General features: G+C 39.9%; 1 protein-coding gene across 1 annotated transcript in view; it reads right to left on the minus strand.

Moving 5' to 3' along the window:
* TLN2 (talin 2) overlaps positions 1-22,796 on the minus strand; it is a 180,832-nt gene extending 158,036 nt beyond the window's left edge. Inside the window, exons 1-8 of the mRNA XM_073303618.2 lie at positions 22,631-22,796; positions 17,769-17,866; positions 16,671-16,800; positions 14,993-15,145; positions 13,185-13,327; positions 10,269-10,396; positions 5,406-5,469; positions 2,844-2,948 (exon numbers count right to left, since the gene is read on the minus strand). Coding sequence (XP_073159719.2) covers positions 2,844-2,948; positions 5,406-5,469; positions 10,269-10,396; positions 13,185-13,327; positions 14,993-15,145; positions 16,671-16,800; positions 17,769-17,866; positions 22,631-22,766 — 957 coding nt within the window. The 5' untranslated portion in view covers positions 22,767-22,796. The remainder of the gene's footprint in view (positions 1-2,843; positions 2,949-5,405; positions 5,470-10,268; positions 10,397-13,184; positions 13,328-14,992; positions 15,146-16,670; positions 16,801-17,768; positions 17,867-22,630) is intronic.
* Positions 22,797-23,660: the final 864 nt, after the last annotated feature.

Raw genomic sequence — 23,660 nt, forward strand, 5'->3', positions numbered from 1 at the left:
AAGTGGTAGGATACACAGCTCCAGTGACTTTTAGACTATGGTTTCATTCTCCAATGCCCCACACCTTGTGTAGTCATTTACACTGGTGTGATGTGACTATCACAGCCACTGTGGTTTGGTAGCAACTTACAGCCATTTTTACTGATTGAAGTGACTATCCAAGCTACAGAACAATGGAACATCACATTCTACAGCTATTGCTTGATTTTTCATTACAACTTCCTTCTAGGTGGTCCACATCTATCCTACTTTGCTTCTTGGATGCAGATACTGCACTTAGCATAACTTGGAAAGAGATGTGAGCCAACAGATTTCATACCAAAATTCTACTCATGTTCAAAGCTTTACTCCGGTCTTGAGAATCTGTCTTCACCCTTAATCTGGTACAGCTTGAAGACATTAAACTGCAACTGACCTTCACTGTGCAATTCAGTACAAGTAACCGCTTGTGATGGGGAGAAGAAACCTTCCTTCAAATAAAAAAGGCATGTTACAGTCCAAGTCTTTGAAAGTTGTTTTCAACTACCCTGGTGGTAGTATTTTTGTAAACTAGCTTTTCAATTTAAAAATTACATTGAAAACAGCTCACATCACAGTTCAATGACAGGTGGCACCTTAAAGACTAACCAATTTATTTGGGCATAAGCTTTTGTTCGTAGAAAATCCACTTCTTCAGTTGCATCTGAAGAAATGGGCTTTTTACCCATGAAAGCTTATGCCCAAATAAATCGGTTAGTCTTTAAGGTGCCACCGGACTCCTCATTGTTTTTGAGGATGCAGACTAAACCGGCTGCCCCCTGATACTTGGTTCAATGGCCAACTCCCACCCAGATAAACTAAGCAGCATGTTAGGCAATAGACTGTAAATTAGCCTCCAAAGCCTTCTCTCGGCAGAATTTCTGGTAGTGTTTTATGAAGAGAATGAAGATTTAGCAGGGAGCAACACAGATTAAGGATTCTGAGGTTTACAGGAGGCAAAGTCAGCTCCATTTATTATACATCATAGCTCTAAAACGTTTGTTTTACTAACCATTTAAACAACTTCACCCATGTCAGCATCGCTATGAGGGGGGCTCTCTAAGCTGACAGGTGCTATCTCTCAAGGGCTGAGTATACACCTCTCCAGCACTTCAAGTCCATAGAGCAAGGACCAGAAACCAATTTACCGTGCAACAAAAAAACTCTATCATGAAATGCAAATGAGTCCATATGTTCTGCTCCCCCTGAATTTATTTTATGTCGTGGGCTACAGAGAATCAGCTCCTATTTATGTCCCACGTCCTTTGTTCGGTATCAGACCTGGACTTCAAATTATTCCACCGTCTTCTCACACACTTCTTTCAGACTGAAGTTCTATGCCATAGTTACAGAATGATTCAGTCACTATTTGCTTCAAGCTACAAGTAAAATCATGGAGTCAAACATGCATCCACGAAAATGCAAGGGTAAGTATTTCTATCTTCAGCCCAATGATCCAGTTAGTCATCGCTGAAAAATCGGACTGAATTCTCAACTTGATTGCTTGTTGTAAATGTGCATGTTTGTACAGTTTTAATATTTCAGTTACTGAAAATTGCAGATATTTTCATGATAGCTTCTAACATACAACTCCATGATCAGCTGATGAAACCAGTGTGAAACCACCACTAGCTTATTGTGCTTTCTAAATAATTCCAGCATTTTTTTCTTTTAAAATTTATGCCCAAATTAAATTTCATTACTTACGATCGTGAAGAAGCATTTAGTTCTTCATTCATAAATCACTATATTGGAAACCACTTAAGTCACTTGCAAAATAATTTAATGCACTGAACAGTAATGAAGTATTTAGGTTTTTGCAAGAAAAGAAAACAAATTTATGAAAATGGAATAAATACATATAGAGAGCAAAATCAAATAAGCATGTAATAGGTATCCCTGGGAAGATGCCAAATGCACACCATATATTCTCTCCAGTGGATAAAATTAATACTGGCTTATGATGTCTGAAAACAACAGCCTCAGATATGAGATTCTACTTTAATAGGTCTCCATAAAAAGGTGCCTAATACGACAGTGTCACTTCTACTTAAAGGAGCAAAAGCTAATTAATGATGTCACGCTTTTAGAAAGTCATCATCCATTATACTTTCGGCAGAGCACCCGAATGTTCCATCAACTTCAGTGGAATTTGTGGGTGCTCAGCACTTCAGAAAATCAGGCCACTTGATGGATTTAGGATCCTAATTTGGGAAGGAAGGATGGAAAATCTAGACTGCAGTTCTCTTCTTACCTGGACCACCTTATTGTGAGAACACTGATCAAGCAATGATTCAAGTCTTGTTTAGCAGCAGCAAAACAATTCTATATCTGCCAAGTCATGATTTAGTCATCTTCTCCCAATTATAATATTATTGTGACTTTAAATGCAGAAAATTCAAGTCCTTAAGCTGATAGCTGTATGAAGTGTAAGATAAAATAACTGCACAATTGAGAACATGGTTCTTGTAAAATGCAGAGATTTCAATATGCACATTCAGGTAAACCCCCAAGCTGGGAAAAGCAGACTTGTGGTGTTTTTCTAAATGTTTTGATGAGAAAATATTTTGGTAGGTCAATTAAAACAAGTCAAGCCTGAGAAAGGCTGCCTTTGACCCTGCCAACTGAATCTAGCATAATGGGGCCAATTGAATCTAGCATAATGGGGCCCTGATGCTACCACAATACAATTCAGTGAGCACTCTTTTTAGTGGAAAAGGCTGTCCTGCAGGCTTAAACCTTGGATATGCAAACTCTGCTTTCAGAAAGTGGTCTGGGGTAATACATAATCAAGCACATCTGTTGCCAGCATAATCTGAACTTACCTTAACAAGAAAGAAGGACACTCCATATGTCCTGAGGGAGCGTGCTAGCTTAACATACTTCACTTTGGCTTCAATTTCAGTCATCTCTCCACAATTCTTGTGTTCCTAGAACAAGAGCTCAGTTTTACTTTGTATAACTTAAACTGAATAGAAATGATGCCCACTGGAAACTATGAAAGGAACTGAAAGTGATGTGTGCCAGCTTTTAACTGATCGGGGCTGCTTTTTAATTGTGAAACTAATTAAATCAAAATATTGCTGGGCAGAAATGTTAGCAAGGTTATATATTCAAATTTTCTGACACAAAGAATTATGGAACAAGCTGCCCAAAGGGCAAGTTTCTGCCTAATCATCATCAGTTATGTTTATCCCTCAAATCATGGGAGTTTAATATCCCTTCAAAAATTTTTCAGACCTTACATAAAGCTATTCTGGAGATTCCCAGCATCCACACAAATGACCAATCTTTGAAAAATCTTGCTACGCTTAGCCCATGATAGGCTGTGAAATTCAAAGCCACATGATAGCTGTGCAACACAGCAATTCCTTCTATTAGTTATAAATTTGACACCTCTCATTTTCATTGATTTACCTTCACTATACTATCCATTATTTTGTATATCTTTTTTTTTTTTTCCCCACTCCTTCCTAAGGTAAAGAGGCCCAATCATTTCTCTCTTTACAGGGTTTTTCCACCTCCATAATCATTTTGATATTTGCCTCTGAACCCCTCTCTCTCAGTTGTATCCTTTTTGAGATATTGCCATTGGAGATGAATACAACTTTAATGTTAGCTGGTTCCGCTTTATCCAATACTTTGTTGACATGCTCAAGGAGTTCCAATATTGAGTTCCATACAGAAGCCAAACTGGTTCATCCCACTGATATCATGTTCATCTAGGTTTTGAACTCTTTTTTAAACTATCATTTAAACCAAGTTACCTGACACTGAAGGAAGGCTTACTGGTCTATTACTACCCTAGTAGTACCCCGAGGAGTCACTGTTACTCCTCGAGAGCTTCTTGGCCCAGTCCCTTTGCTCACCCAATCCTAATCTCCCACACTCCTCTTTCTCTTGGCCCTCTCCCTTTCAGCTCCTCACCCTAGCCCGTCTCGCAATCCATCCCCTGCTCCCAGCCTCTGCCTTCCCTTAACTTAATATATTCCCTTTGTGCCTTGCCCACACCTTCTGTTATCTCCTTCTGCATTTCCATGAGTCTGTTTCTTTCTCTTCTTTGTCCTCTTCTATTCTGACTGGGTGCCACCAGAGGGAGAATCAGGAACATAGGGAACTGCCTCCCTGTTCTCTGATCTGGTGACCAGCATCACAATGGCCTGTGGTAGCTGGAAGAAGCCACTGTATCCCCAAGATGGAGCATTGTCAGTTGGCATTGTTGGGACTGTGTATGTATAGACCAGTTGGCACACACAGGAACTCTCAGAGGCTGGAGCACACTCAGTGCAGATGGAATATTTGGATAATTTAGCTGCCAAACTCACTCCAACAAGCCTCTTGAAAACATTCAAAAAGAAATTCTTCTGAAGCCTATAACTTGGCCAAATTGGGACTGCTTGTCACAGTGATGGCAAATGACACAACCCTAACAACAAGAAAACCCCCTGCCAAATTTCAAGTCCGTCTTCCTAAGTATGTAGGTGCTACAGCGTCTCAACAAATCTGTTGTAACAATTCTTTTCAACATGGACAAAACAACATATTTCCCCCTAATCTCATCCTCAGAAATGGCTGAGCCATTTTTGCTGAAATATTGCAAAAAAATTCAGTCTGTGGCTGACATCCAGCCTGGAAAAGGGTTGGGCAACCACAACTATAGGTGGCAGTAGTAATTCCACCTATAACAAATTCATGAGTTAAAGAATTCTTTGACTGGGAGTGCGAGGGATAAAGAGGATAGCACTTGACAAATTCTAGCAGTGCATAATTAAAATTATGTTCCATGCTGAGATCATATGTCACTGCCATTTTCTTTCTTGATGTGAATAACCATACATCAGCCGCTAACTTCAGAATTTTCCAAACTAGATAAAATTGCTGACACATCAGTGCAAGATCCTATAAAACATTTCCCGCAGTTTTAGCATGTTGTGTATTTGATCATTTCAGTCATTTCCAATTTGATCCTTCCCAGCCACCTCTCTGAATTCAAGCATTTGCCAACAGAACTCTGTCGTACACAATGCCTGAAGCTCACGCTTGAGCTATGAAGGCATGAGAAGTTCTAGGGATAAAATTAAACTGACCTCCTTAAGTGTGCTTCTATTTCAGTGCTAATGCACATCTTCATGGTTCCACATAATTGAGAAAAAGGTCTAAGGAACTTTGAACATGCACTGAAAAGAGAATAACCTTCAAGAACAACAACAAAAGGATAATAAATCTTCCAATGGAAGAAAAGAGAGGTTGTCAGCATCTTTACACTTGAGTTAGTGAGAATTTATTACGTAAGCAGAGGACATGCACAGACTACAGAGCTGGGAAACCAAACTCTTATTACACTTACAAAGACAAGAAACTATTACGTTTTTCAGTTTCATAATTACCTGAAATATTTTCTTTTCAGCTCCTCTTTGTTTGATGTATTCTTTAGGCAGGAATTCTTTCAGACTGGAAAAAAAATACTATAGTTAAACAATGGCTTTGCTTCCCGTTACCTCTTTGCCAACAGTAAGCCCCTTTGGCTCCTAAAACAGGCATAAAATACCATATGATGAAAGAAGACCATGACTAACTAAATATCAGAGGTGAGATTAAGGATATGAACTGGCATTAAAAATAGCCATTTCAGCTACATCCTTATGTGATGATAATTCATATTTTTCTGGCTGACAAAGTAAATAACTGGGATTCTTTCCTTCACTAAACCTTCTGATACATTTCAACATTTTGAAATATTGCTCAAAAGGGTTCATATACAGATGTTAAACACTGACTTTATTTTACTTTAGGGAAAGAAATCAAAGCACAAGCCAACTATACATCTGCAGTTCAGTCACTACCTCTGCTTTCTAGTAGCACTACAATTTATTAATGTGTGCACTAATACCTATTTCTCCCCGTCTTTCCAAGTGTTGGAAGAATAAAATGTTATCCACAAAAGCAGTTCAGTGGATGCTTAATATCAGTAGTATCCCGAAAACAAAGTAACAAATAACCAGTTTTAATTTCTGTGGCACTTAAGGTCTCGAAACATGAAGTGAATTAAATGTGTTCAGTCCCCAAGGTGTAATTTAGCTTTAAAAGGCTCTCAAATCACAAAAATCTCAGCCCACTTTGGAGCAGATGTCAGTCTAAGGGCAGCCACTGACCATGATTCTTCAGAGGTATCTCCTTCCTCTTACGCACTCCTCTTCCCATTCTCACTCCAGGGTCTCAGTTACACACAAGAAAGTGAAGTGGCAAGTCACCCAGTAAGCGCCAAGCAATTATTATTAATTGCTACCAGTCATTTAAATTAGTCTTTGGAATCATTATCTTGTAGGGCTTTGTATTTATAGTGCACTACACAAGTAGTGATATCATGGATGGAAAGAAGGACTTATTGTAATACTAGCTATGTCTACACTGCAAGTAAGTCCAGGGTTCAAACGCAGGCTCCAGCCAAACCCCACCTTCCATCTACACACAAATTATGCTAACCAGGACTCGGACCCAGAATACCAAGACCCCAAAGGGATTGAGGGTCTGAACCTGAGTCAAGCTGGGACCCAGTGTTCAAGCCATAGTGCTTTGCAGTGTAGACATAGCCCCATTGTACTCGTGCTCTGGGAGTCTGCCAAATGTATCCCACAATGCCATGGGCTGACTTTCTTTGTCCTCTGGACAGTCAACTTTGGTGGAAAGTCAAATTTTCCTACACTGCATCACAAAGGGCTAGAGTGGACTCATTTTAGGAAGTCATTAATGGTCTGGATGATGGGATGGATTGCACCCTCAGCAAGCTCACGGATGACAGTAAGCTGTGTGTGTGGGCGGGGGGGGGGAGGTAGATACACTGGAGGGTAGGGATAGGGTCCAGAGTGACCTAGACAAATTGGACGATTGGGCCAAAAGAAATCTGATGAAGTTCAACAAGGACAAGTGCAGAGTCCTGCACTTAGGACGGAAGAATCCCATGCACTGCTACAGGCTGGGGTCCGACTGGTTAAGTGGCAGTTCTGCAGAAAAGGACCTGGGAATTACAAGGGACGAGAAGCTGGATATGAGTCAACAGTGTGCCCTCGTTGCCAAGAAGGCTAACGGCATATTGGGCTGCATTAGTAGGAGCATTGCCAACAGATCAAGGAATGTGATTATTCCCCACTATTCGGCACTGGTGAGGCCACATCTGGAGTACTGCGCCCAGTTTTGGCCCCCCAGGACAGAAAGGATTTGGACAAATTGGAGAGAGTCCAGCAGAGGGCAATGAAAATGATTAGGGGGCTGGGGCACATGACTTATGAGGAGAGGCTGAGGGAACTGGGCTTATTTAGTCTGCAGAAGAGACGAGTGAGGGGGGATTTGATAGCAGTCTTCAACTACCTAAAGGGGATTCCAAAGAGGATGGAGCTAGGCTGTTTTTAGTGGTGGCAGATGGTCTCCAGTTGCAGTGGGAAAGGTCTAAGTTGGATATTAGGAAACACTGTTTCACTAGGAGGGTAGTGAAGCAAAGGAATGGGTTACCTAGGGAGGTGGTGGAATCTCCATCCTTAGAGGTTTTTAAGACCCCACTTGACAAAGCCCTGTCTGGGATGATTTAGTTGGGGTTGGTCCCGCGTTGAGCAGTGGGTTGGACTAGATGGCCTCCCGAGGTCTTTTCCAACCCTAATATTCTATGATTCTAAGTCTGGCATATTGGTGGTGGGACCAATGCATAATGCAGTGTAGATGCTGGAGCTGCAAGTTGGGCCTCAGATTTCAACAATTCTTAACCCAGGGTTACAAATGAGCGAAGGGGCTCACGCCCTAAATTAACAAACCCAGGGTCTACTGACTTGAGTTCTACTAACTCTGGGCTTACACTGCAGTATAGATATACTCACTGTTTAAAATTATTTTAATCCTACTTCTGAAGAAAATACGTATTTGTTCATCTATGCTGTGACACTATAATTGAATCTTACTTAGCAGTTCGTTTAATTGTGCTCACAAAACCACCTAAATATCACACCCCTAGTACGGTGAAATCTCTTTAATTGCTCGTCTGTTGAACTATTCATTCAGTCCAACATACAGCAAGCAGCGTTTAAGTAATTTAGTCCTCTACAAGTTTGCTCTGTCACTTGCTTAAAATCTTAAACACATGCTGCCAAAGTTTGATATTTGTCATGAGAATCCAGAACATTTTTCTAATGTTCATTAAGAAAGAAAACATCACAAAGGGGTAGTTATTGCTTGTTACAAAATAGCTTGGATTAAAGGAGCTATGTGATTGGTTACTGGTCTTGCTTGGAGACCAGAAATCTGCGTGGGCAGTTTAGCTACTTAATACTCCTCTCTTATTTGCATACCAATGAAAAAAGGCTTCTTTAAGACCTCTCGAATAGCAATTTTCTCAATCTAAAAGCACAGCCTGCCCGAGTAGGTGCCATGCAAAACTTAAATATTTCTTCATCCAGCTATTTAAGATTTGATCAACCAGGAACTTTCACAGTTAATACTAATGGATATTTATTTTGGCATGTTCTGTAAGGAAATTCCAACAACCAGTATCTAAGTGTTAACAAAATGCAGGCAATAATCTTTATTTGCCAAGAATCATTTATCAATGACAAAAAAGGATAATATCAAGGAGCTTTCCCTATAAACATACTGTAAATATGGTAAACTAAAGCAATCTGTTTTGGAAAAATGCTGAAAAGTAATCAACCTTATTTGCTTTATTTGTTTTTGTATAAGCAGATGGAATCTCTTATAGAAGCCCGTTCTGTATTGAGGTCACATTGTTTAGTCAATGAACACTGCTCAACCGTATTTCAGTTGAGTTGTAATGTGCAACTTACATGCAACTGAAACTCTTTCAGACTTAGATTAAACATATCAATATATTTCAACAGAAAAAATAAGAACATCTGGAAAAGCTGATCAAGGAACATTAAATGAATTTTACAAAAAGGCTAATGAAAGGTACATGCAAGAATTGGCATGCGCCTGCACAATGGATATATACTGTTGGTATCAGCGTCACATAAAATGTCTCACTAGTCTGACTGAATTATGGCTAATTAAAATAAAATAATTTCTAAGAAAAAACCCTAGAGACAACAGGCTCTTTTTAAGTTGAGCTGTATGTGTACTTCACTAGAGGAAAACTCTCCTCTCTCTCCTAAGATACGAAATTCAATTATTTATATATTGTTTGTCAAAGATAGAATCATACAATCCTAGAAACACAGGGTTGGTGCAGGGACCTCGAGAGGTCATCAAGTTCAGCCCACTGTGCTGAGGCAGGACCAAGTAAACCTAGTCCTTATACTGCAATGGATTTTGTAGTATAGTGAGTTACATATGTCTGCCACAGCCCACACAGTGGAAATCTACATTCTGCAGTTTATGTCCGACACACAGAGAGCTGCTGGGTATGACAATTATTTTATTCTTTGGAATTAACCAGGAAAGACTAAACCTGAAAAGGTTATCAGCAGCTGAACTCTGTTGACATAGCACAGCAGTGTGAGAGAAGTTAAATGAGCTCTAATATGGGAAATCCTGCTGTGATGGGAAAACTAATTTCTTAAAATAATAATTAAAAAAAAAAGGAATAATGCCTTTAAAAAGGAACAACTGCTGTGAACACTAGATCCAGGTGTCATAAGCTTCGTTTAGTATTATCTTAGCGCTTCTACAGCATCCCACTATATCACATCAGGAGGGGAATACACAGACAATGGTCAAACCCTGAAGAAATCAAGATGCTGTTATGTAATTGTTACGTAACCAGTCTCAGTAAAAACTAATGAGGACCAGGAATAAATTCAGTCTATTACATATAGTGTTTTCTGAGACATCAGTAGCTCTTTAAGTAAAAGGTCATCGACCAATCAGTAGTGAGACTAAATACAGATGGTACACAGGAAGTCTGATTACTCAGATTAATTGGAACTGAAGGATATTTGCTTCTGTGATTTGTCTGCATAACTGAGCATCATGGAACAGTTGCTTTAGGGAACCGTTGCAATAATTAAGAGTTCTTGTCAATCAAAGTTGAAGCATTGTATGTTCCAAAGCACACCATCATTTTTAAGAGATTCTCTTGAATACCTTAAATTAAATATAAAGCTCAATAAGGTCACGATTTAAGAAACGGCACTGACTGATCATCAAGGATCAGTCTAAGAGGACAGAAACACAGAACACACCCACTGTTTTATGCATTGCTGCATGGACAGAATGACACACAGATTTAGAAATTAGCAAAAATGGTTTACTCTAAAAATCCAGGCTTGTGTTTGTGCTCTACATGAGGTCCAAACTGGATTTGTGCTTGAAAGCCTCCAAACTCGCAAGCCTTCTCGAAGGAGACCGGATGGGAGCCATTCAGAATGTCATCTCGAGCCTATAAAGGTAAGTAGAGACATATCAGGCACATCAGAAGCAGTTACAGTGTCTTTGAAATTCCTGAACAGTCAGAACACAAGCCAAGAATCAAGCAGCAAGCAAGGAAATCCTGTCGGAATGCATCTGTTATTCCATTGTGGATATGTTTATAACTAACAAAATAAGCAAAGGGCCAGGTCCTCCTCTGGTGTAAATCTGCACAGTTCCACTGAGGCCAAGAGAGCTGCCCCAGTTTGCAAAACTGAACCTCTTGCCTAAATATTTCATATGATTCATATACAATTTACCATGCTGTAATAGAAAGGAAAGTTATCTATATAATTAACATGGAAAATACTGATTGCAAATGTATGAACAGTGATGGATGATGGCCACCTGAATTTTCCTTTCTTGTCATGTGTGTAAATTTAGTGGTTGCAAAAGGTACTGGAACACCAAGACTGTTTCTCCGACCGCTTAGATATAGTCTGTCTACACGGACCACAGGTTGAAAACCACTAGTCTAAGGTAACATCAACTGGTGGAATCACCATCTCTCTCACTAGGGAAGGTTCTGATGATGGGGAAAGAGCAAAGACATTCTCTGGTGCAGTGTAAGTCTCTGACTTCCTTGGAGTGTGAGGGATCTGAGCCACTTGTACTGAACTGGTCAGAAGAGGGAGACTTCGTGTTGCTACCATTGGTGGTGCCAGCTTTGATTGCACTGGAACTGACGGACCCAGAGACTTCGATTGTACTGTGGAATGGGTGTCACTGAAACAGGGTCTGGTACCAAAGAAGCCCTTCCTTTATGGATGTTAGACTCCTGGCCCTGGGACTTTGCATGTCCCAAGTCCTTAGAGGTTGACAGCGTAGGTCTGTTCAACCTCTAAGGATTGACGATTTCATAGATGACTTAGGAGGAGACCTATTCTTTTGTTTTATGAGTGTTCTCTGCCTTCCCGATGAGACCCCAATAAGGGGTCTGTGGGTACAGACTCCACAGTAGCAGCGTAGGACCTCGTGATGGGAGGTGTACTCCGTGTAGATTTAGGTTGATGTACAACAGGTGCCCCCTGTCCTAAGTCAACTGTGGCCTCATGGCCTTCTCTATGAGGCATTTTCTAAGCCGAAGTTCCCATGCTTCATGGGTACAGCTAGGGAAAGAGCAGCAGATATTACACCTAGCCGTGATATGCATCTTACCAAAACATTACAGGCACTGCATATGGTTGTCGGTGACCAAGGAGGAATGGAGGCAGGACACACAAACCTTGAAGCCAAGAGTTCCTGGTGTAATCTGAAAACTCTAATGGAGTATCTGGGTGGGGGAGGAGTCCACCAGGTGGAGATTCTATCTAACTATAAGAAATTTCCTAAAAGATATAACTATTAAAACTGCAAACTGTGGAAATAACTATATGCAAAAAGCATGAAGGCAATGTTTAATATTTAAAGAACGAAGAACCCGAAGGAGAGCTCCGAACACTGGAGGTTCCAACCCAGGCCATGAGGTGGTAAGAAATAACTAGAGAGACAGTTGGCCTGCTCCGCCTTTTCTCTCCTTGGTTGGAGGCACATGCACGGACCAAAATTCTCCAACTCCAGGGGCATGGACAGCATGTGTATCCCCAAAATGGAATACAGACAGGGACCAACCATTGAAGAAGAACTCTTCTCTCTCTCAGCCTGAACAGTCATCTGATGACAAACTTTCAGTAATCATGGACCTGGACCAGATTCAGGAGGACTGACCTATTACTTAATCTCCATACCACATAATTAATTCCTAGGAAGTGATTTTTTACACATTTGCTTAAGGTGCACATTTAGGATGTTTGGAAAAAACTTGTACTTGAACAGCAGTGTTAAACCATTGTGTTCGTACTACTGATGCATTACAACAATATGTTTTGTTAGAACCAACTTGTCGATTTTAGACAAGATTTTTATATGTTAGCAGTAAAACGAGTAGAATTTAAAAGCAGGGGTGCTTTAAGAATTTAGCTAACTATTCCCTCTGCAGAGTTTACCCATCTGGCTCATATATTTTTTGCCTTTTTCTGGTAGCCCCAATGCCCCTGTGAAAGCCAAAGAGAGTTCAGCTTTAAGACATGGCAGTTAAGAGAACTTCAATGATCATGAAAATTAAGGGCAAAAAATGGAAACCCACTTTTATAATGAGAGCAGGTGCTCTGGTCTCTTTCCCAAACAATACATAAATGCATTTCCCACCTCAATATGGTCAGTTGAGTCATTATAAACAAGGCCATTGAAAATGAGAAGCGTGGTTCTAGCATGAAAATGCACACCAAGACACAAAGTAACTCCAAATGCCATTTTTACGATGGCCTACACATCCAATTTGCTTATTTTAACAGTAAATCATTTTTTCAGCTGCCAACAACTCAACCAGTCTGGAAAAGTCAAGCAGCATTTTTTCAGAATTATCCCATCATTAATATTTTTCCTGAGGCAGACTGCCCTCAGTTAACAGACAAACCCATAGTCTTCAAATGCTGCAACCCCCCTCTTCACACAATTGGGGGTGGGGCTGCAAAAGGTAAGCGAGAAAAAAATTTGGTCCTGCAAGCCAGACATCAAAACCTACTCCCAACTCCAGAAATGAGGCTCATGAAAGAGATACAGAACTTTGCTAAGTTCCAATTCAAATACAGGGGTGGGATGGTAAAGAAATAAGAGCATGTGACAGCTAAACACACAAGCAATTACAGTATTAGTTATAACAATACCACACAGAATTCCTCAGTAGGATAGAAGAAGTTTCTCTGCTATACGTACTATACCTGAACATAAAGCAAGTTCAGCTGAACAGGATCTCTTGAATCTACATTCTGGTCTGAATAAAAGAATTTTCGCCTCAGCAGCAGTGTTTCATTTTCATCAACTCCTTGTTCTCTGAATGTTCGACTATGATCTAGCCAGTTTACTGGAACAGAAACACAACCCCCTTATAATATCGCAAATTTATATTTTATCTTGCAAAAATTACCCTAAACCACGGGTTCTCAACCTTTTTCTTTCTGAGGCCTCCCCCGCAATGCGCTATAAAAACTCCATGGCCCACCTATGCCACAACCGGTTTTCGGCATACAAAAGCCAGGGCCAGTGTTAAGGGGTAGTAAGTCAGGCAACTGCCTAGGGCCCCACGTCATAGGGGGCTCCGCAAAGCTAAGTTGCTCAGGCTTCTGTTTTAGCCCCAGGTGGCAGGGCTCAGGGTCCCAGGTTTCAGCCCTATGCAGAGGGGCTTCAGCTTTCTGACCTGTGCCCCAGTGTGAGTCTAACACTGGTCCTGCTTGTCGGACCCCCTAAAACCTGCTCGTGGCCCCCAGGAGGCCCCAGGCCTCTGGTTGAGAGCCACTGCCTTAAACCACGATGCAAAGTGTGCTCTACGTACACATTTACATACGTTGACATTCATGTGTGATCTGCCTATCTGAGACAATATTTGCACGTGAAACTACAGTAATGCATGTTACAGAAACAAAAGTTAGCTAGACGAAATGTGCACAGTGTTAAAGTGACAAGATACTGTGAGGTTTTGTAAATTTTCTTTCAAGCTAAACAGATGAGCGCCCATCGCTAAACAGATGGGGCATCCGGAATGAGCGCCCATCGTATGAATGAATCTGCTCCACTTCTCAGCTGATGCTATGGAGGTTGCAATTGATATTACAGTCCAAAATATCAGCAAATGAATAATGTGAATTTTAGTTAGAATTCAGCAGGAATTTGTTGTAGCATAATTTATTAAAATTACTGGAAGCCAATGCAAAGACAGTTGTAGCTTACACATGAGTTTCACTTGTCTTCCAAGCAGTGGGATAAAACTGAATCAACTATGGACATACAAATACATTTTGTCCCCAGAGCTTCTTATTCTTAATTTCATATTGTTTTAAAACATTGGCCTGTGATGCAAACAACAGGGGCAAAACACATGCCAAAAATGAGGAACTAAAAGGAAGAGCCTTTACACAAGATGGAATGCAGATAGTGTGCCACTTAAAAGCTGTTTTGTTTTGCTGTATTGTGAGCATTCTACACTGATGACTATTCAAAGGCATGTAACAAGGCAAGCAATGTTTTGCTTTCCTGGAATGTACCCTTTATATTTGACATACAGATAGAGGCAAAACAACATTTCATTGACCTTCAGCGCAAGGGCAACGGATCAGACGAATGAGATGGCATGAGCAGTTGAACAAATAACCTTCCTCAGTAGAATGTAGTGAGACCACTGTCGGACTGAAATCCCTCCACCAACTACACAGAAATCACTACTACTGGATCTAGAACTCGTTTTCAACATACATAATAACAACTGTCCTCCTGTGGCTAACAGCTTTTCAACTGGATTAAAAAAAACACTGCAGCAATAAGACACCACAGGCACATACAGTACATGATACTCCACCTAGTCGTATAACGTTTTCCTGGATTTGTAAATGGAAGGTTAAGTGCAGCAGATAATCTCATGAGAAATGTCCCAAAACCAATATCTACCTTCTGGGTTATTCTCTTTCCCCCCACATGATGGTTCTCCAGAAACACACCCAACTAGTCAAACAGCCTCTCGGGTTACAGTACTCACAATCATCATCTGTATGAAGCTTCGCCTTCAACTTCTCCATTTTTCTTTCATCTCGTAACAATGTCCTGTCTTTCTTAAGTGTACCTGTGCTCTCCTCCTTTTTCTCCTCAATGCTCTCCTGGATTACGGAGTACTCTTCATAATTGGTTATTCCTACAAGTGTGAACACAGGATAAGCATGCAACTCCAGCAGCCAAAATATGAAAATGTAACGTATACTAGGACAGCAGGAAAAGATTTATTCTAAATATTGATTAAAATGAAGTATATTTGAAGTTAATATCCAAACACACTCCAGACCAGGTGCTAAAATGTATTATTATATGAATTTATTGAGTATGGTACCTAGTCAATCTTTCCAACAAAAATTGGCACTAAAAGCACAACATCCCTCTATCAGGCTCAGAAAATTATCCTTCAAAAAACCATACACTCTGTGTATGTAGAGTTGATTCAGATTTATCTTTTATCAGTCTCAAGAAAGTTGCTTTCTTAAATTTTAAATCTCCTGAGAAAGATAGCCAGGTCAAGCTCTAGCAGATTTTGAGCAGAATAAAGTTGCTGAACTTGAGGCCATGTGATGGAGAATTCTGGGTCATAGACTCCTGCAATTTCTTCCTTAAGTACGGGCAGAGAAAATGTGGCAGAGCACTGGGAAAGAAAGTCTCTGAAACATCGGGATTCTAGGCAATTTAGGGCTTTACAGATGTTAATCCTCACTATAAATTTCACATGAAACGGTGCCGAGAGCCTGTGTAGAGCACTTAGCACATGTTTAAGTTGCTCTCATTTCTTTGTCTTGCTTGTGTTTCCAGTATTTGTTAAGCACTGACAACGTGAGTTGTGCTATTTAGGACAGAAAGAGAGTCTAAGATGACTAAGGAGCCATACTGTACACCAGCTGCTCTGAGTGGCTTCCATGGTCAACTCCAGACAGAACACAATATTACAGTGAAGTCTAGAAGTGACAACAATATGGGACCTCATGGCTAGGCATGTTTGCGAAATGAGCAGGTGAAAATGCAAGAAGGCATTCCTGGTCACCAAACTATTGCTTTACATCACCTGGAGAAATGACCTACCTCTTCACTGACCACTACATGGTAGCAGTTTTTCAATGTGCAATTCATATTTAAACTTAGTACTCAATTCAAACCAGCATTAAACCAGCACTAGCATAAACCAGTCCTGTATGTCTTTAGTGATCACATTAACATAAATAGAAGCCTTAGCCACTCAATAAGATAGAAGAGTAATTTCTATCTCTGCTTAAACATTAGTTAGACACAAAGCTAGTTTTATTTCACCACCTCACAGAAGGGAACTGTATGTGGAAGAAATAAATACTGAAATATTTAGAACATTAGGTGCCAAAAAACATAAGCGCCTCTGACGGGTAAGTGCTATCTGGTAGCAAAACATTTAAGGTGTAAATCCCTACTGAGTCACACAGGACAGGAGGGCAGATGCAACCGCTTTATAGAATGGGAAAAAAGCCATTCTGAGTATTGTAATACAGTGTAACTGATGCTGAACACTACCTATTTTCAAACAGGCATAACAAGCCTGATGTTGATAAATCGCTGTATATAACATGCACAGAATCCTGAAACCCAAAGTAAAAAACATCGGGGAAAAAAATCATATTCTCTTAGAGATTCAGACCAAGAAATCTCACCTATCCTGCTGCAAATGGTAACCAGCAATTCACCAACAGTTTTAGAATCATCCACCATAACTGTTTTCACTGCCCCATCCAGCATTCGTATTTTCTGAGGTCTCTGTTTCTTTTTGTACTCCAAAATATCCTAGGGAATAAACCACACGAAGAATTACACAGCTTCAGAACCATTCCAAGCCAGAAAGCCACTGAAATCTGAAGCAAACTGAAGTTTTAATTTGACAAATACAAAAATATTATTTTTTAAGAACTATTTAGACAAACTTTAAAAGTTTGTTGCCTGAACCAGGGGCTAGTTCTAGTATTGACAGTCAACATTGCTTTAGTTTAAAAACTGCATAAGTGACTCTACTAAACCCTATTCTTCAGGCCTTCGATAACCTGCTGCAGAGTCTTCATGCCAGAGCGGCATGAAGGGGATCTAAAAGCCCTGGCTGCTCCCAGAGGATTTGTCCAGTCAAGGTACTGTGAAAAACCAGCCATAATGGTGCTGAGGAGCCCTCACAAGCCCTGGCATACAGTACATGTAGAGGTGGAGCTAGGGTCAGGAAGGGTGTGTCAGGAGTAGGGCTGCAGCACTGCAGAAGTTCTGGCCAGCTGTTACTTAGGCCCCAAAGGTTGTCCAAGTTACACCTGTGGTCTCTATGGCCCCTAGAGCAGCCCATGATTGGGCAGGCAGAAAGGTGGCTTAAAGGTGCTAGTTCTGCACCTCTCAAAGGCTCGGCACAGACTCTCACCCAGGAGTTCAAATCCTATTAAAAATATCAGCCCATTTCTGCTTCACACTCACCCCTAACAAAGTAAGGAGAATGCCTTCTTTGGAATGAAAACGCTGAACCACCTCTTGGTACCGTACCAATCTATACGCTTGGATGCAAAATGACCAACATTTGTGTCTTGCTCGGAAAATCAGTGGGTATTTTTCATTCTTTGAGCTGGGTATTCTGTTCTACTGTGGTTGCCAAATCTGACACTTGTAGGATAACAAATGGTTTGTCCTTGCATCCAAATGTTTTTCAAGGACTAAAGTTCTTTGTACTGTATGACTGTCTCTAAATCTGTTGGTGAAAAAAAGATGACAGAATTTTGCCTTACCCCGCTTCGCAGCATATAATAATCCAGTGTTCTTCCAGCTTCCAACCAAATACCTTTCCGAGGATCTTCATCTGACAAGAACAGTCCATAGTCAGAGGCTGAGGAACAAAACAGAAAAGGCACTATTACTGTGGTAAAACAAACAAAGAAAAACAGTATGTTGACCAGAATTCAAGTTCAAGCTTCTGTCAATTTACCGTCCACTCTTAATGAGTGTTTGGCAGAAGTATAGTTACTCCAGTTAAAGAAAATGTAGCTTAGACTACAGAGGGCAGGATTTTAAAGATAGGCTTTACTCTAGACTGAAGTGGATGGCTCATCAAGCAAACCTCATCCTGCATGTGTAATACATAGTTATAATTAACTATACTTGAATAAGATACTTTTATAACCATCAAAAATGCAGAAGAGTTCAGATTTAAGGCTAACAGAGTTTTCAGTCACTTCATACTATGAACCAACAGTTCAGCTTTAAAACATGCAGCGTTTACTTGATGGAAGTGTTTCACTGAATAAACTAAGAATCCTCGAAAACATCTAATTCAATTGATAGTACTTTCCTGGCAATTTCAACTGTGTGAAGTTATTCCTCTTTTGTATCTGTCATAACAGTGTCTGTGAGTATGCTGCACATACTTTAGACTAAACACTTCACAATCTCTTTAATGACACATGTTAAAAGCAATAGTGTAGAGTCAGGTCTGTACAGACTACCAGCCATTAGAAGTGCAACAAAATAAAGACCATAGTTTCTGCCAATAAAGCCTAAGGAGGTTTATCTTCTTGTTTAATAAAATGGTTGAACACCTAAAGATAGTGAATTTTTATACAAACTGCTTTGAGCCAGCTTTCAAAGAAAAATACTGCTTGCGTTTTTAATAGATGCTGTGTAACCTGTCTCAAATATACAATTTATGAAGAAATAAGCTTCTCAGAGGAATTTAGCCTAAAAATATGGAGTTTTAATGAAGAAATCTTTCCCAAAGCCCCTGACAGTAAAAAACACACCAGAAAGTTCCTTACATACATTAATTTAGGAAGCTAATCACTGGAAAGCAAACCCATACACACAGTGATGATTTGGAAACATAAATTCAGCATACAGTCAATTACATCAAATCATTCCACAAATTGTGCATCTAATATAGCTCCAAATGTTCATTCCTCTCAGTTCAATCATGGACAAGCAATGACCTTTGCACAGAACATATTTATTGTACAGAAAAATCAGCATATTGTGTTTATTGCATTCTGGTACTGGTGTGACAGTGACAAGCCAATCAGTCTGTGTCACTTGGTGTAATTTTGTAGTATCCCAAACTAATCTGTCATGACAGTCTACACTATAATGCTCACCACTTTTACAAAATTATGATAAATCTTGTACAAAGTATGTCTTGCGAGGTATCCTTGGAGAAGTCATAGTCTGCTGAATATGACTGCCCTGTTTAAAATGTGTGCATCAGCACTGTATATGGAGTTATGAGATTTGCCACATGTTTGTTACTGAAACATGCTGTGAGTCTGGGGAACGCCCACAGACTCGCTCTTGAGAAATAACAAAGGACTGGCATATCATCCCCAGAAACACCTCAAGCTGCAGGTATACAGAAGGTGCAAGCAAGGATTTCCAATTCATATGAAGGACCGAGTGCAGCTCATATAGGTAATGGATAGAGCTCTACGCAGATACTAAATTTTTTATCTGCATCAAATCTGCAGTCCCCAAATTATCTGCAGATACCCGCAGGGCTTTAGATATAAATTTTGTATCCTCATCCAATCCGTGATTTGCAAAAATGAGCTGCAGATATCCACAGATTTGCACGGCTCTAGCAATGGGGCATCCGGACCCCATGAAACAGCAAGGACTTTATCAGTAAAAAAGGGTCAGGATATAAAAAGGGCCCGGCCAACTCTCTTCTCCTGCACCTCTACAGAAACAAGATTGCTTGAAGGACTTGGAACTGGGAAAAATTAGTCTCAGCCTGGGAAGGGACCCCAGCCTGTGTACTAAGAACTGTGAACTGCGTGCAACATTGCGAGTGGTGAGAAAAGCTGTTTGTTTCAAATTTAGTCTTGGTAAAGTTCAGGAAACAGCTTACGGTTTTTATCTTTAATTTCTTTTTGTAACCAATTCTGATCTTCTATGTCTACATCACTTATAATCACTTAAAATCTATTTGTAGTTAATAAACTTATTTTAATGTTTTATCTAATCCAGTGTGCTTTTGGCAGAAGGGCTTGGGGCTACTCAGGTAACAAAGGCTGGAGGCATAATAATTTTCTTTGTTAAAATGATGGACCTTATGCACTTGTATTGCTCAGTAAGTAACTGAGCAGTATAAGGTGGTACATTTCTGGGGTGCAAGGCTGGTACTAGGGATATGCAGGTGTTGCTTGACATGTACTTCAAGAGTGGGCAGAGGTGAAGCTCACACAACAAAGGAGTGCATAGCATACACCACACTGGAGAATTAATGGGGCACAGCTCTCCTATGATCCGGATTGTACCCTGGGGAATGTCAAACTTGTCAGTTAGCTTCATCAGCAAAAGAAGTATTATACAGTAGCTCAGTAATTATATTTCTACTTAGCAGTGTCATTCACACACTTATTGCAATGCAGTTGTATGTTTTAAAAAACCTAAACAAGAGAAAAACTGTAGTTAGATGAGTTCCCTTCCTCTTGCACCTGACCTTTAAAAGATATGCAGCCCTAAATATCTATTGTTTTCAACAGAAGTTGAGTGCATTCAGCACCATATAAGACTGGACTAATAAAATGCCTTTTCTTATATCCATATACTAAGGCCCTGACATGCTAAAACAGTCCTCTTCAAGGGAGAAAATATTTCTGTACTGAAAACATACCACTATTCTTGTGATAATTAGACTACCTAGAGAAATAACAGTATTTTAGTAACAACTGCTTCAAAATGTATAACAGAAATAATAGCTCTAAAGTAGGAGAGGTATATGTCATCAACAGCTTCATTATTTTTTTTATTTGTATTATTGTCACACTTAGGGACCTTAGTGACAGGCCAGGACCCCATTCCTGATTGTAAGGGCTTACATTCTAGAGAGACAATATAAACAGCACAAAGCTAGAGGGTCGTGATAAACCTGAATTGGTTCAGCAAATACTTTGTGTAGCCTGATAAGAGTGAATTTATGTATTACGCAGTAGCTTGAAAGGGTTCTACTGCTGAATCAGGCACAGTAGAAAAGTTGTCAGCAGAATGAGGACCTTGAGGAGCAAACGAGAAACTATCCGTTACATATTCTCTAATAATGTTATACATTTTATTAGCAAAACAAACAAGATCACAAACGCTGTAATATAGCAAAGGAAATAGTGCCAATACAAAATGGCCAGCACTCGCATATCCATAGTGAGGAATCCCGGAACTGGTGAGGCGATCAACATATTGTCATCAGGGCAGCACATTCCAACATTTCCTACTGTCATCAGACAGGGTCTTAGCTTTTATGGTGGGTTATGCTAGCGCCAACCACGTCTCATATATATTAACAATGGTTTCAACCTCCTTTCCTTATACGTACCTTCACACCTCTATACTTAGGGTCCCTACCTTCAATAGGTCAGTTAGTCACTTATGTTATACTCATTAGCATTTACGTCAATTTGTTGCCATGATACACCTGCGGTTAATTCATGTATGTTTTGGTCAAATTCAGCATCCTTTTAAACTTTCCCTAAAATTACTAAACTATACTTCTGAGGCATCTTACGTCACCTGTTCCCAGCACGTACTACTCTTATTTATTTTAATACTTATCTTGTGACACAAAGTCAAACTATCAGTTAATTACAATGTACCTAATAACCACCTACATCATTACTGCCATTTTATATCAAATTATCTAGGGCTTGGTTATGCTAAGTTAAATGTCATACAGGCCTCAGGCCTGGAGGTCCTTGTGTTACAGGTACAATACCTGTGCATTACTTCTAAATAGCTCTTACAACATGGCTGGCTAAAGTCCTTTCTGTGTCCACACCACAGTTCTCAACTGAGTTTGTAACCAGAGAGCAGCATGGTTTCACTCAACACAATTTGTATCTTCACATGGCATGTTTAACCTAGGTTAGTAACTATGGGAGCCAACATTGTTTTGCCCATTGGAGGCCTAGGCTGGCACATAGTTGCCTTTTTTGTAACCATTTCAGCACTTTCCTTTGCTGTGCACAGCGCCCTCCAATCATGCTTGTGTAGTCTGTTTGGCCCAGTCTCCTCCTCAGCTCTGAGTGCATAGTGTCCCGTTTCCTGCTAAAGTCACTGACTGCACATGCTCCAGGCAGTCTCCACTCACTGCGGTACTGGGGAACAGCTGCCCATATTTCCCCAGACAGCCCTGTTACCAGCATAGCTTGACAACATGGTAGATGTGGCTGTGCAAACATGACAGGGAAAGCTGCTCTGTGGACACAACCTGCATCTGAGAGAGCTGGTCGGGAAGTGAAAGTTTTGCTGATGAAAATTTTCATCAAAAACCTAAAAACTGAGCCTTCTGGTTTTTGGCAGCCAAAAAAAAGTTCATTTTATGAAAATCTGAAAGTTTCACAAAAAAGAGTTGTTTGTTCAAACCCATTTTTCATTAAAAAAGTAAATGAGACAGTTGACCCACTCTAATTGTAACCAGTTATAGATTTACACTTGTGGTTTTAGCGCATATTAAACCTTGAAACAATGGGATTTTTAAAACCATTGGTATTCAACCAAGAACATTAAGTGCAGAGAGAATGGAACACCTTTCAAGTAGAACAAATTGCTGAAGTGCATTTTTTTTCTTTAAACAAACCTGGGGGTGGGGGATATAGATTTACAGACTCACCTTGCCCTGTTTGAGCCTCAGGCACTCGCTCACGAATAACTCTACATGCATCATACACTGCTGTGGATGGTTCAAATTGCATCGTCTTCACCACATTGCAGTGGCGAACGCAGATCTTCAAGGACAGGGCCACCATGGTGCCAGATCACTTGTGGGAACCCGCTAAAAATACCTGAAAAAGTAGTAATAGAATTTACATTCTCTGCATTTTGTAATTAATGTTTTCACACTTCCATCTTTCAATTAATTTAAAAGGAATATTGAAATGAAGTGCATACAAATTAAACATATTCAAGTATCAATTCTGTAGAAACTCTCACTAACATATCACATCTAGGAGATATTCAGAAGAGAGATTTTTGTTGGCATGTTTTAAAGTCACTTTAAGACAAGTATGTACATAATTTTACAGATCTAACATATTGTCTGAGGCATGTCAAATACCACACCAGCTGACAATACCTCTTCCTTGGGCATCCATCCAACAGCACATCCTTTAGTACTGACTGAATAGTGGTTTCATGATTTTAACTGAATTACTTCATTAGTTTTGAACTCTTCAATACTATACATTCATATTAAAAGCCCTACTTTAAGGAACAATGCATGCTTATATCAAAACAAATATTAACATGTTCTCTTCTCAAAGCTACATATGGATTCAAAGTAAAGTTCTTAATTATTTTCACACACTCATAGATTTTAAGGCCAGAAGAGACCACTCAGATCATCTAGTTTGACTTTTTCTATAACATTGGCCATAGGGCTTCCCGTAATTAATTTCTGCTTCAGGTCCAGTAGCTGTGGCTGAACTAAAGCAAATATCTTCTAGAAAAGCATCCAATCTTGATTTTAATATTTCTGGTGATGGAGAATCCACCAGAACCCCTTGTTTAGTTCTTCTACTGGTTGAAGAACTAAACATGCTCACTGTTAAAATTTTTCACCTTATTTATTTTCTTAATTCCTCTAGTTTCAGCTTCCACGTGTGCTGTTTTCACAGTAGCTGGCTCTGGCTTATAAAAATTAA

The sequence above is a fragment of the Lepidochelys kempii genome, chromosome 10 (genome assembly GCF_965140285.1).
Source record: "Lepidochelys kempii isolate rLepKem1 chromosome 10, rLepKem1.hap1, whole genome shotgun sequence".
Taxonomy (NCBI): Eukaryota; Metazoa; Chordata; order Testudines; family Cheloniidae; genus Lepidochelys; species Lepidochelys kempii.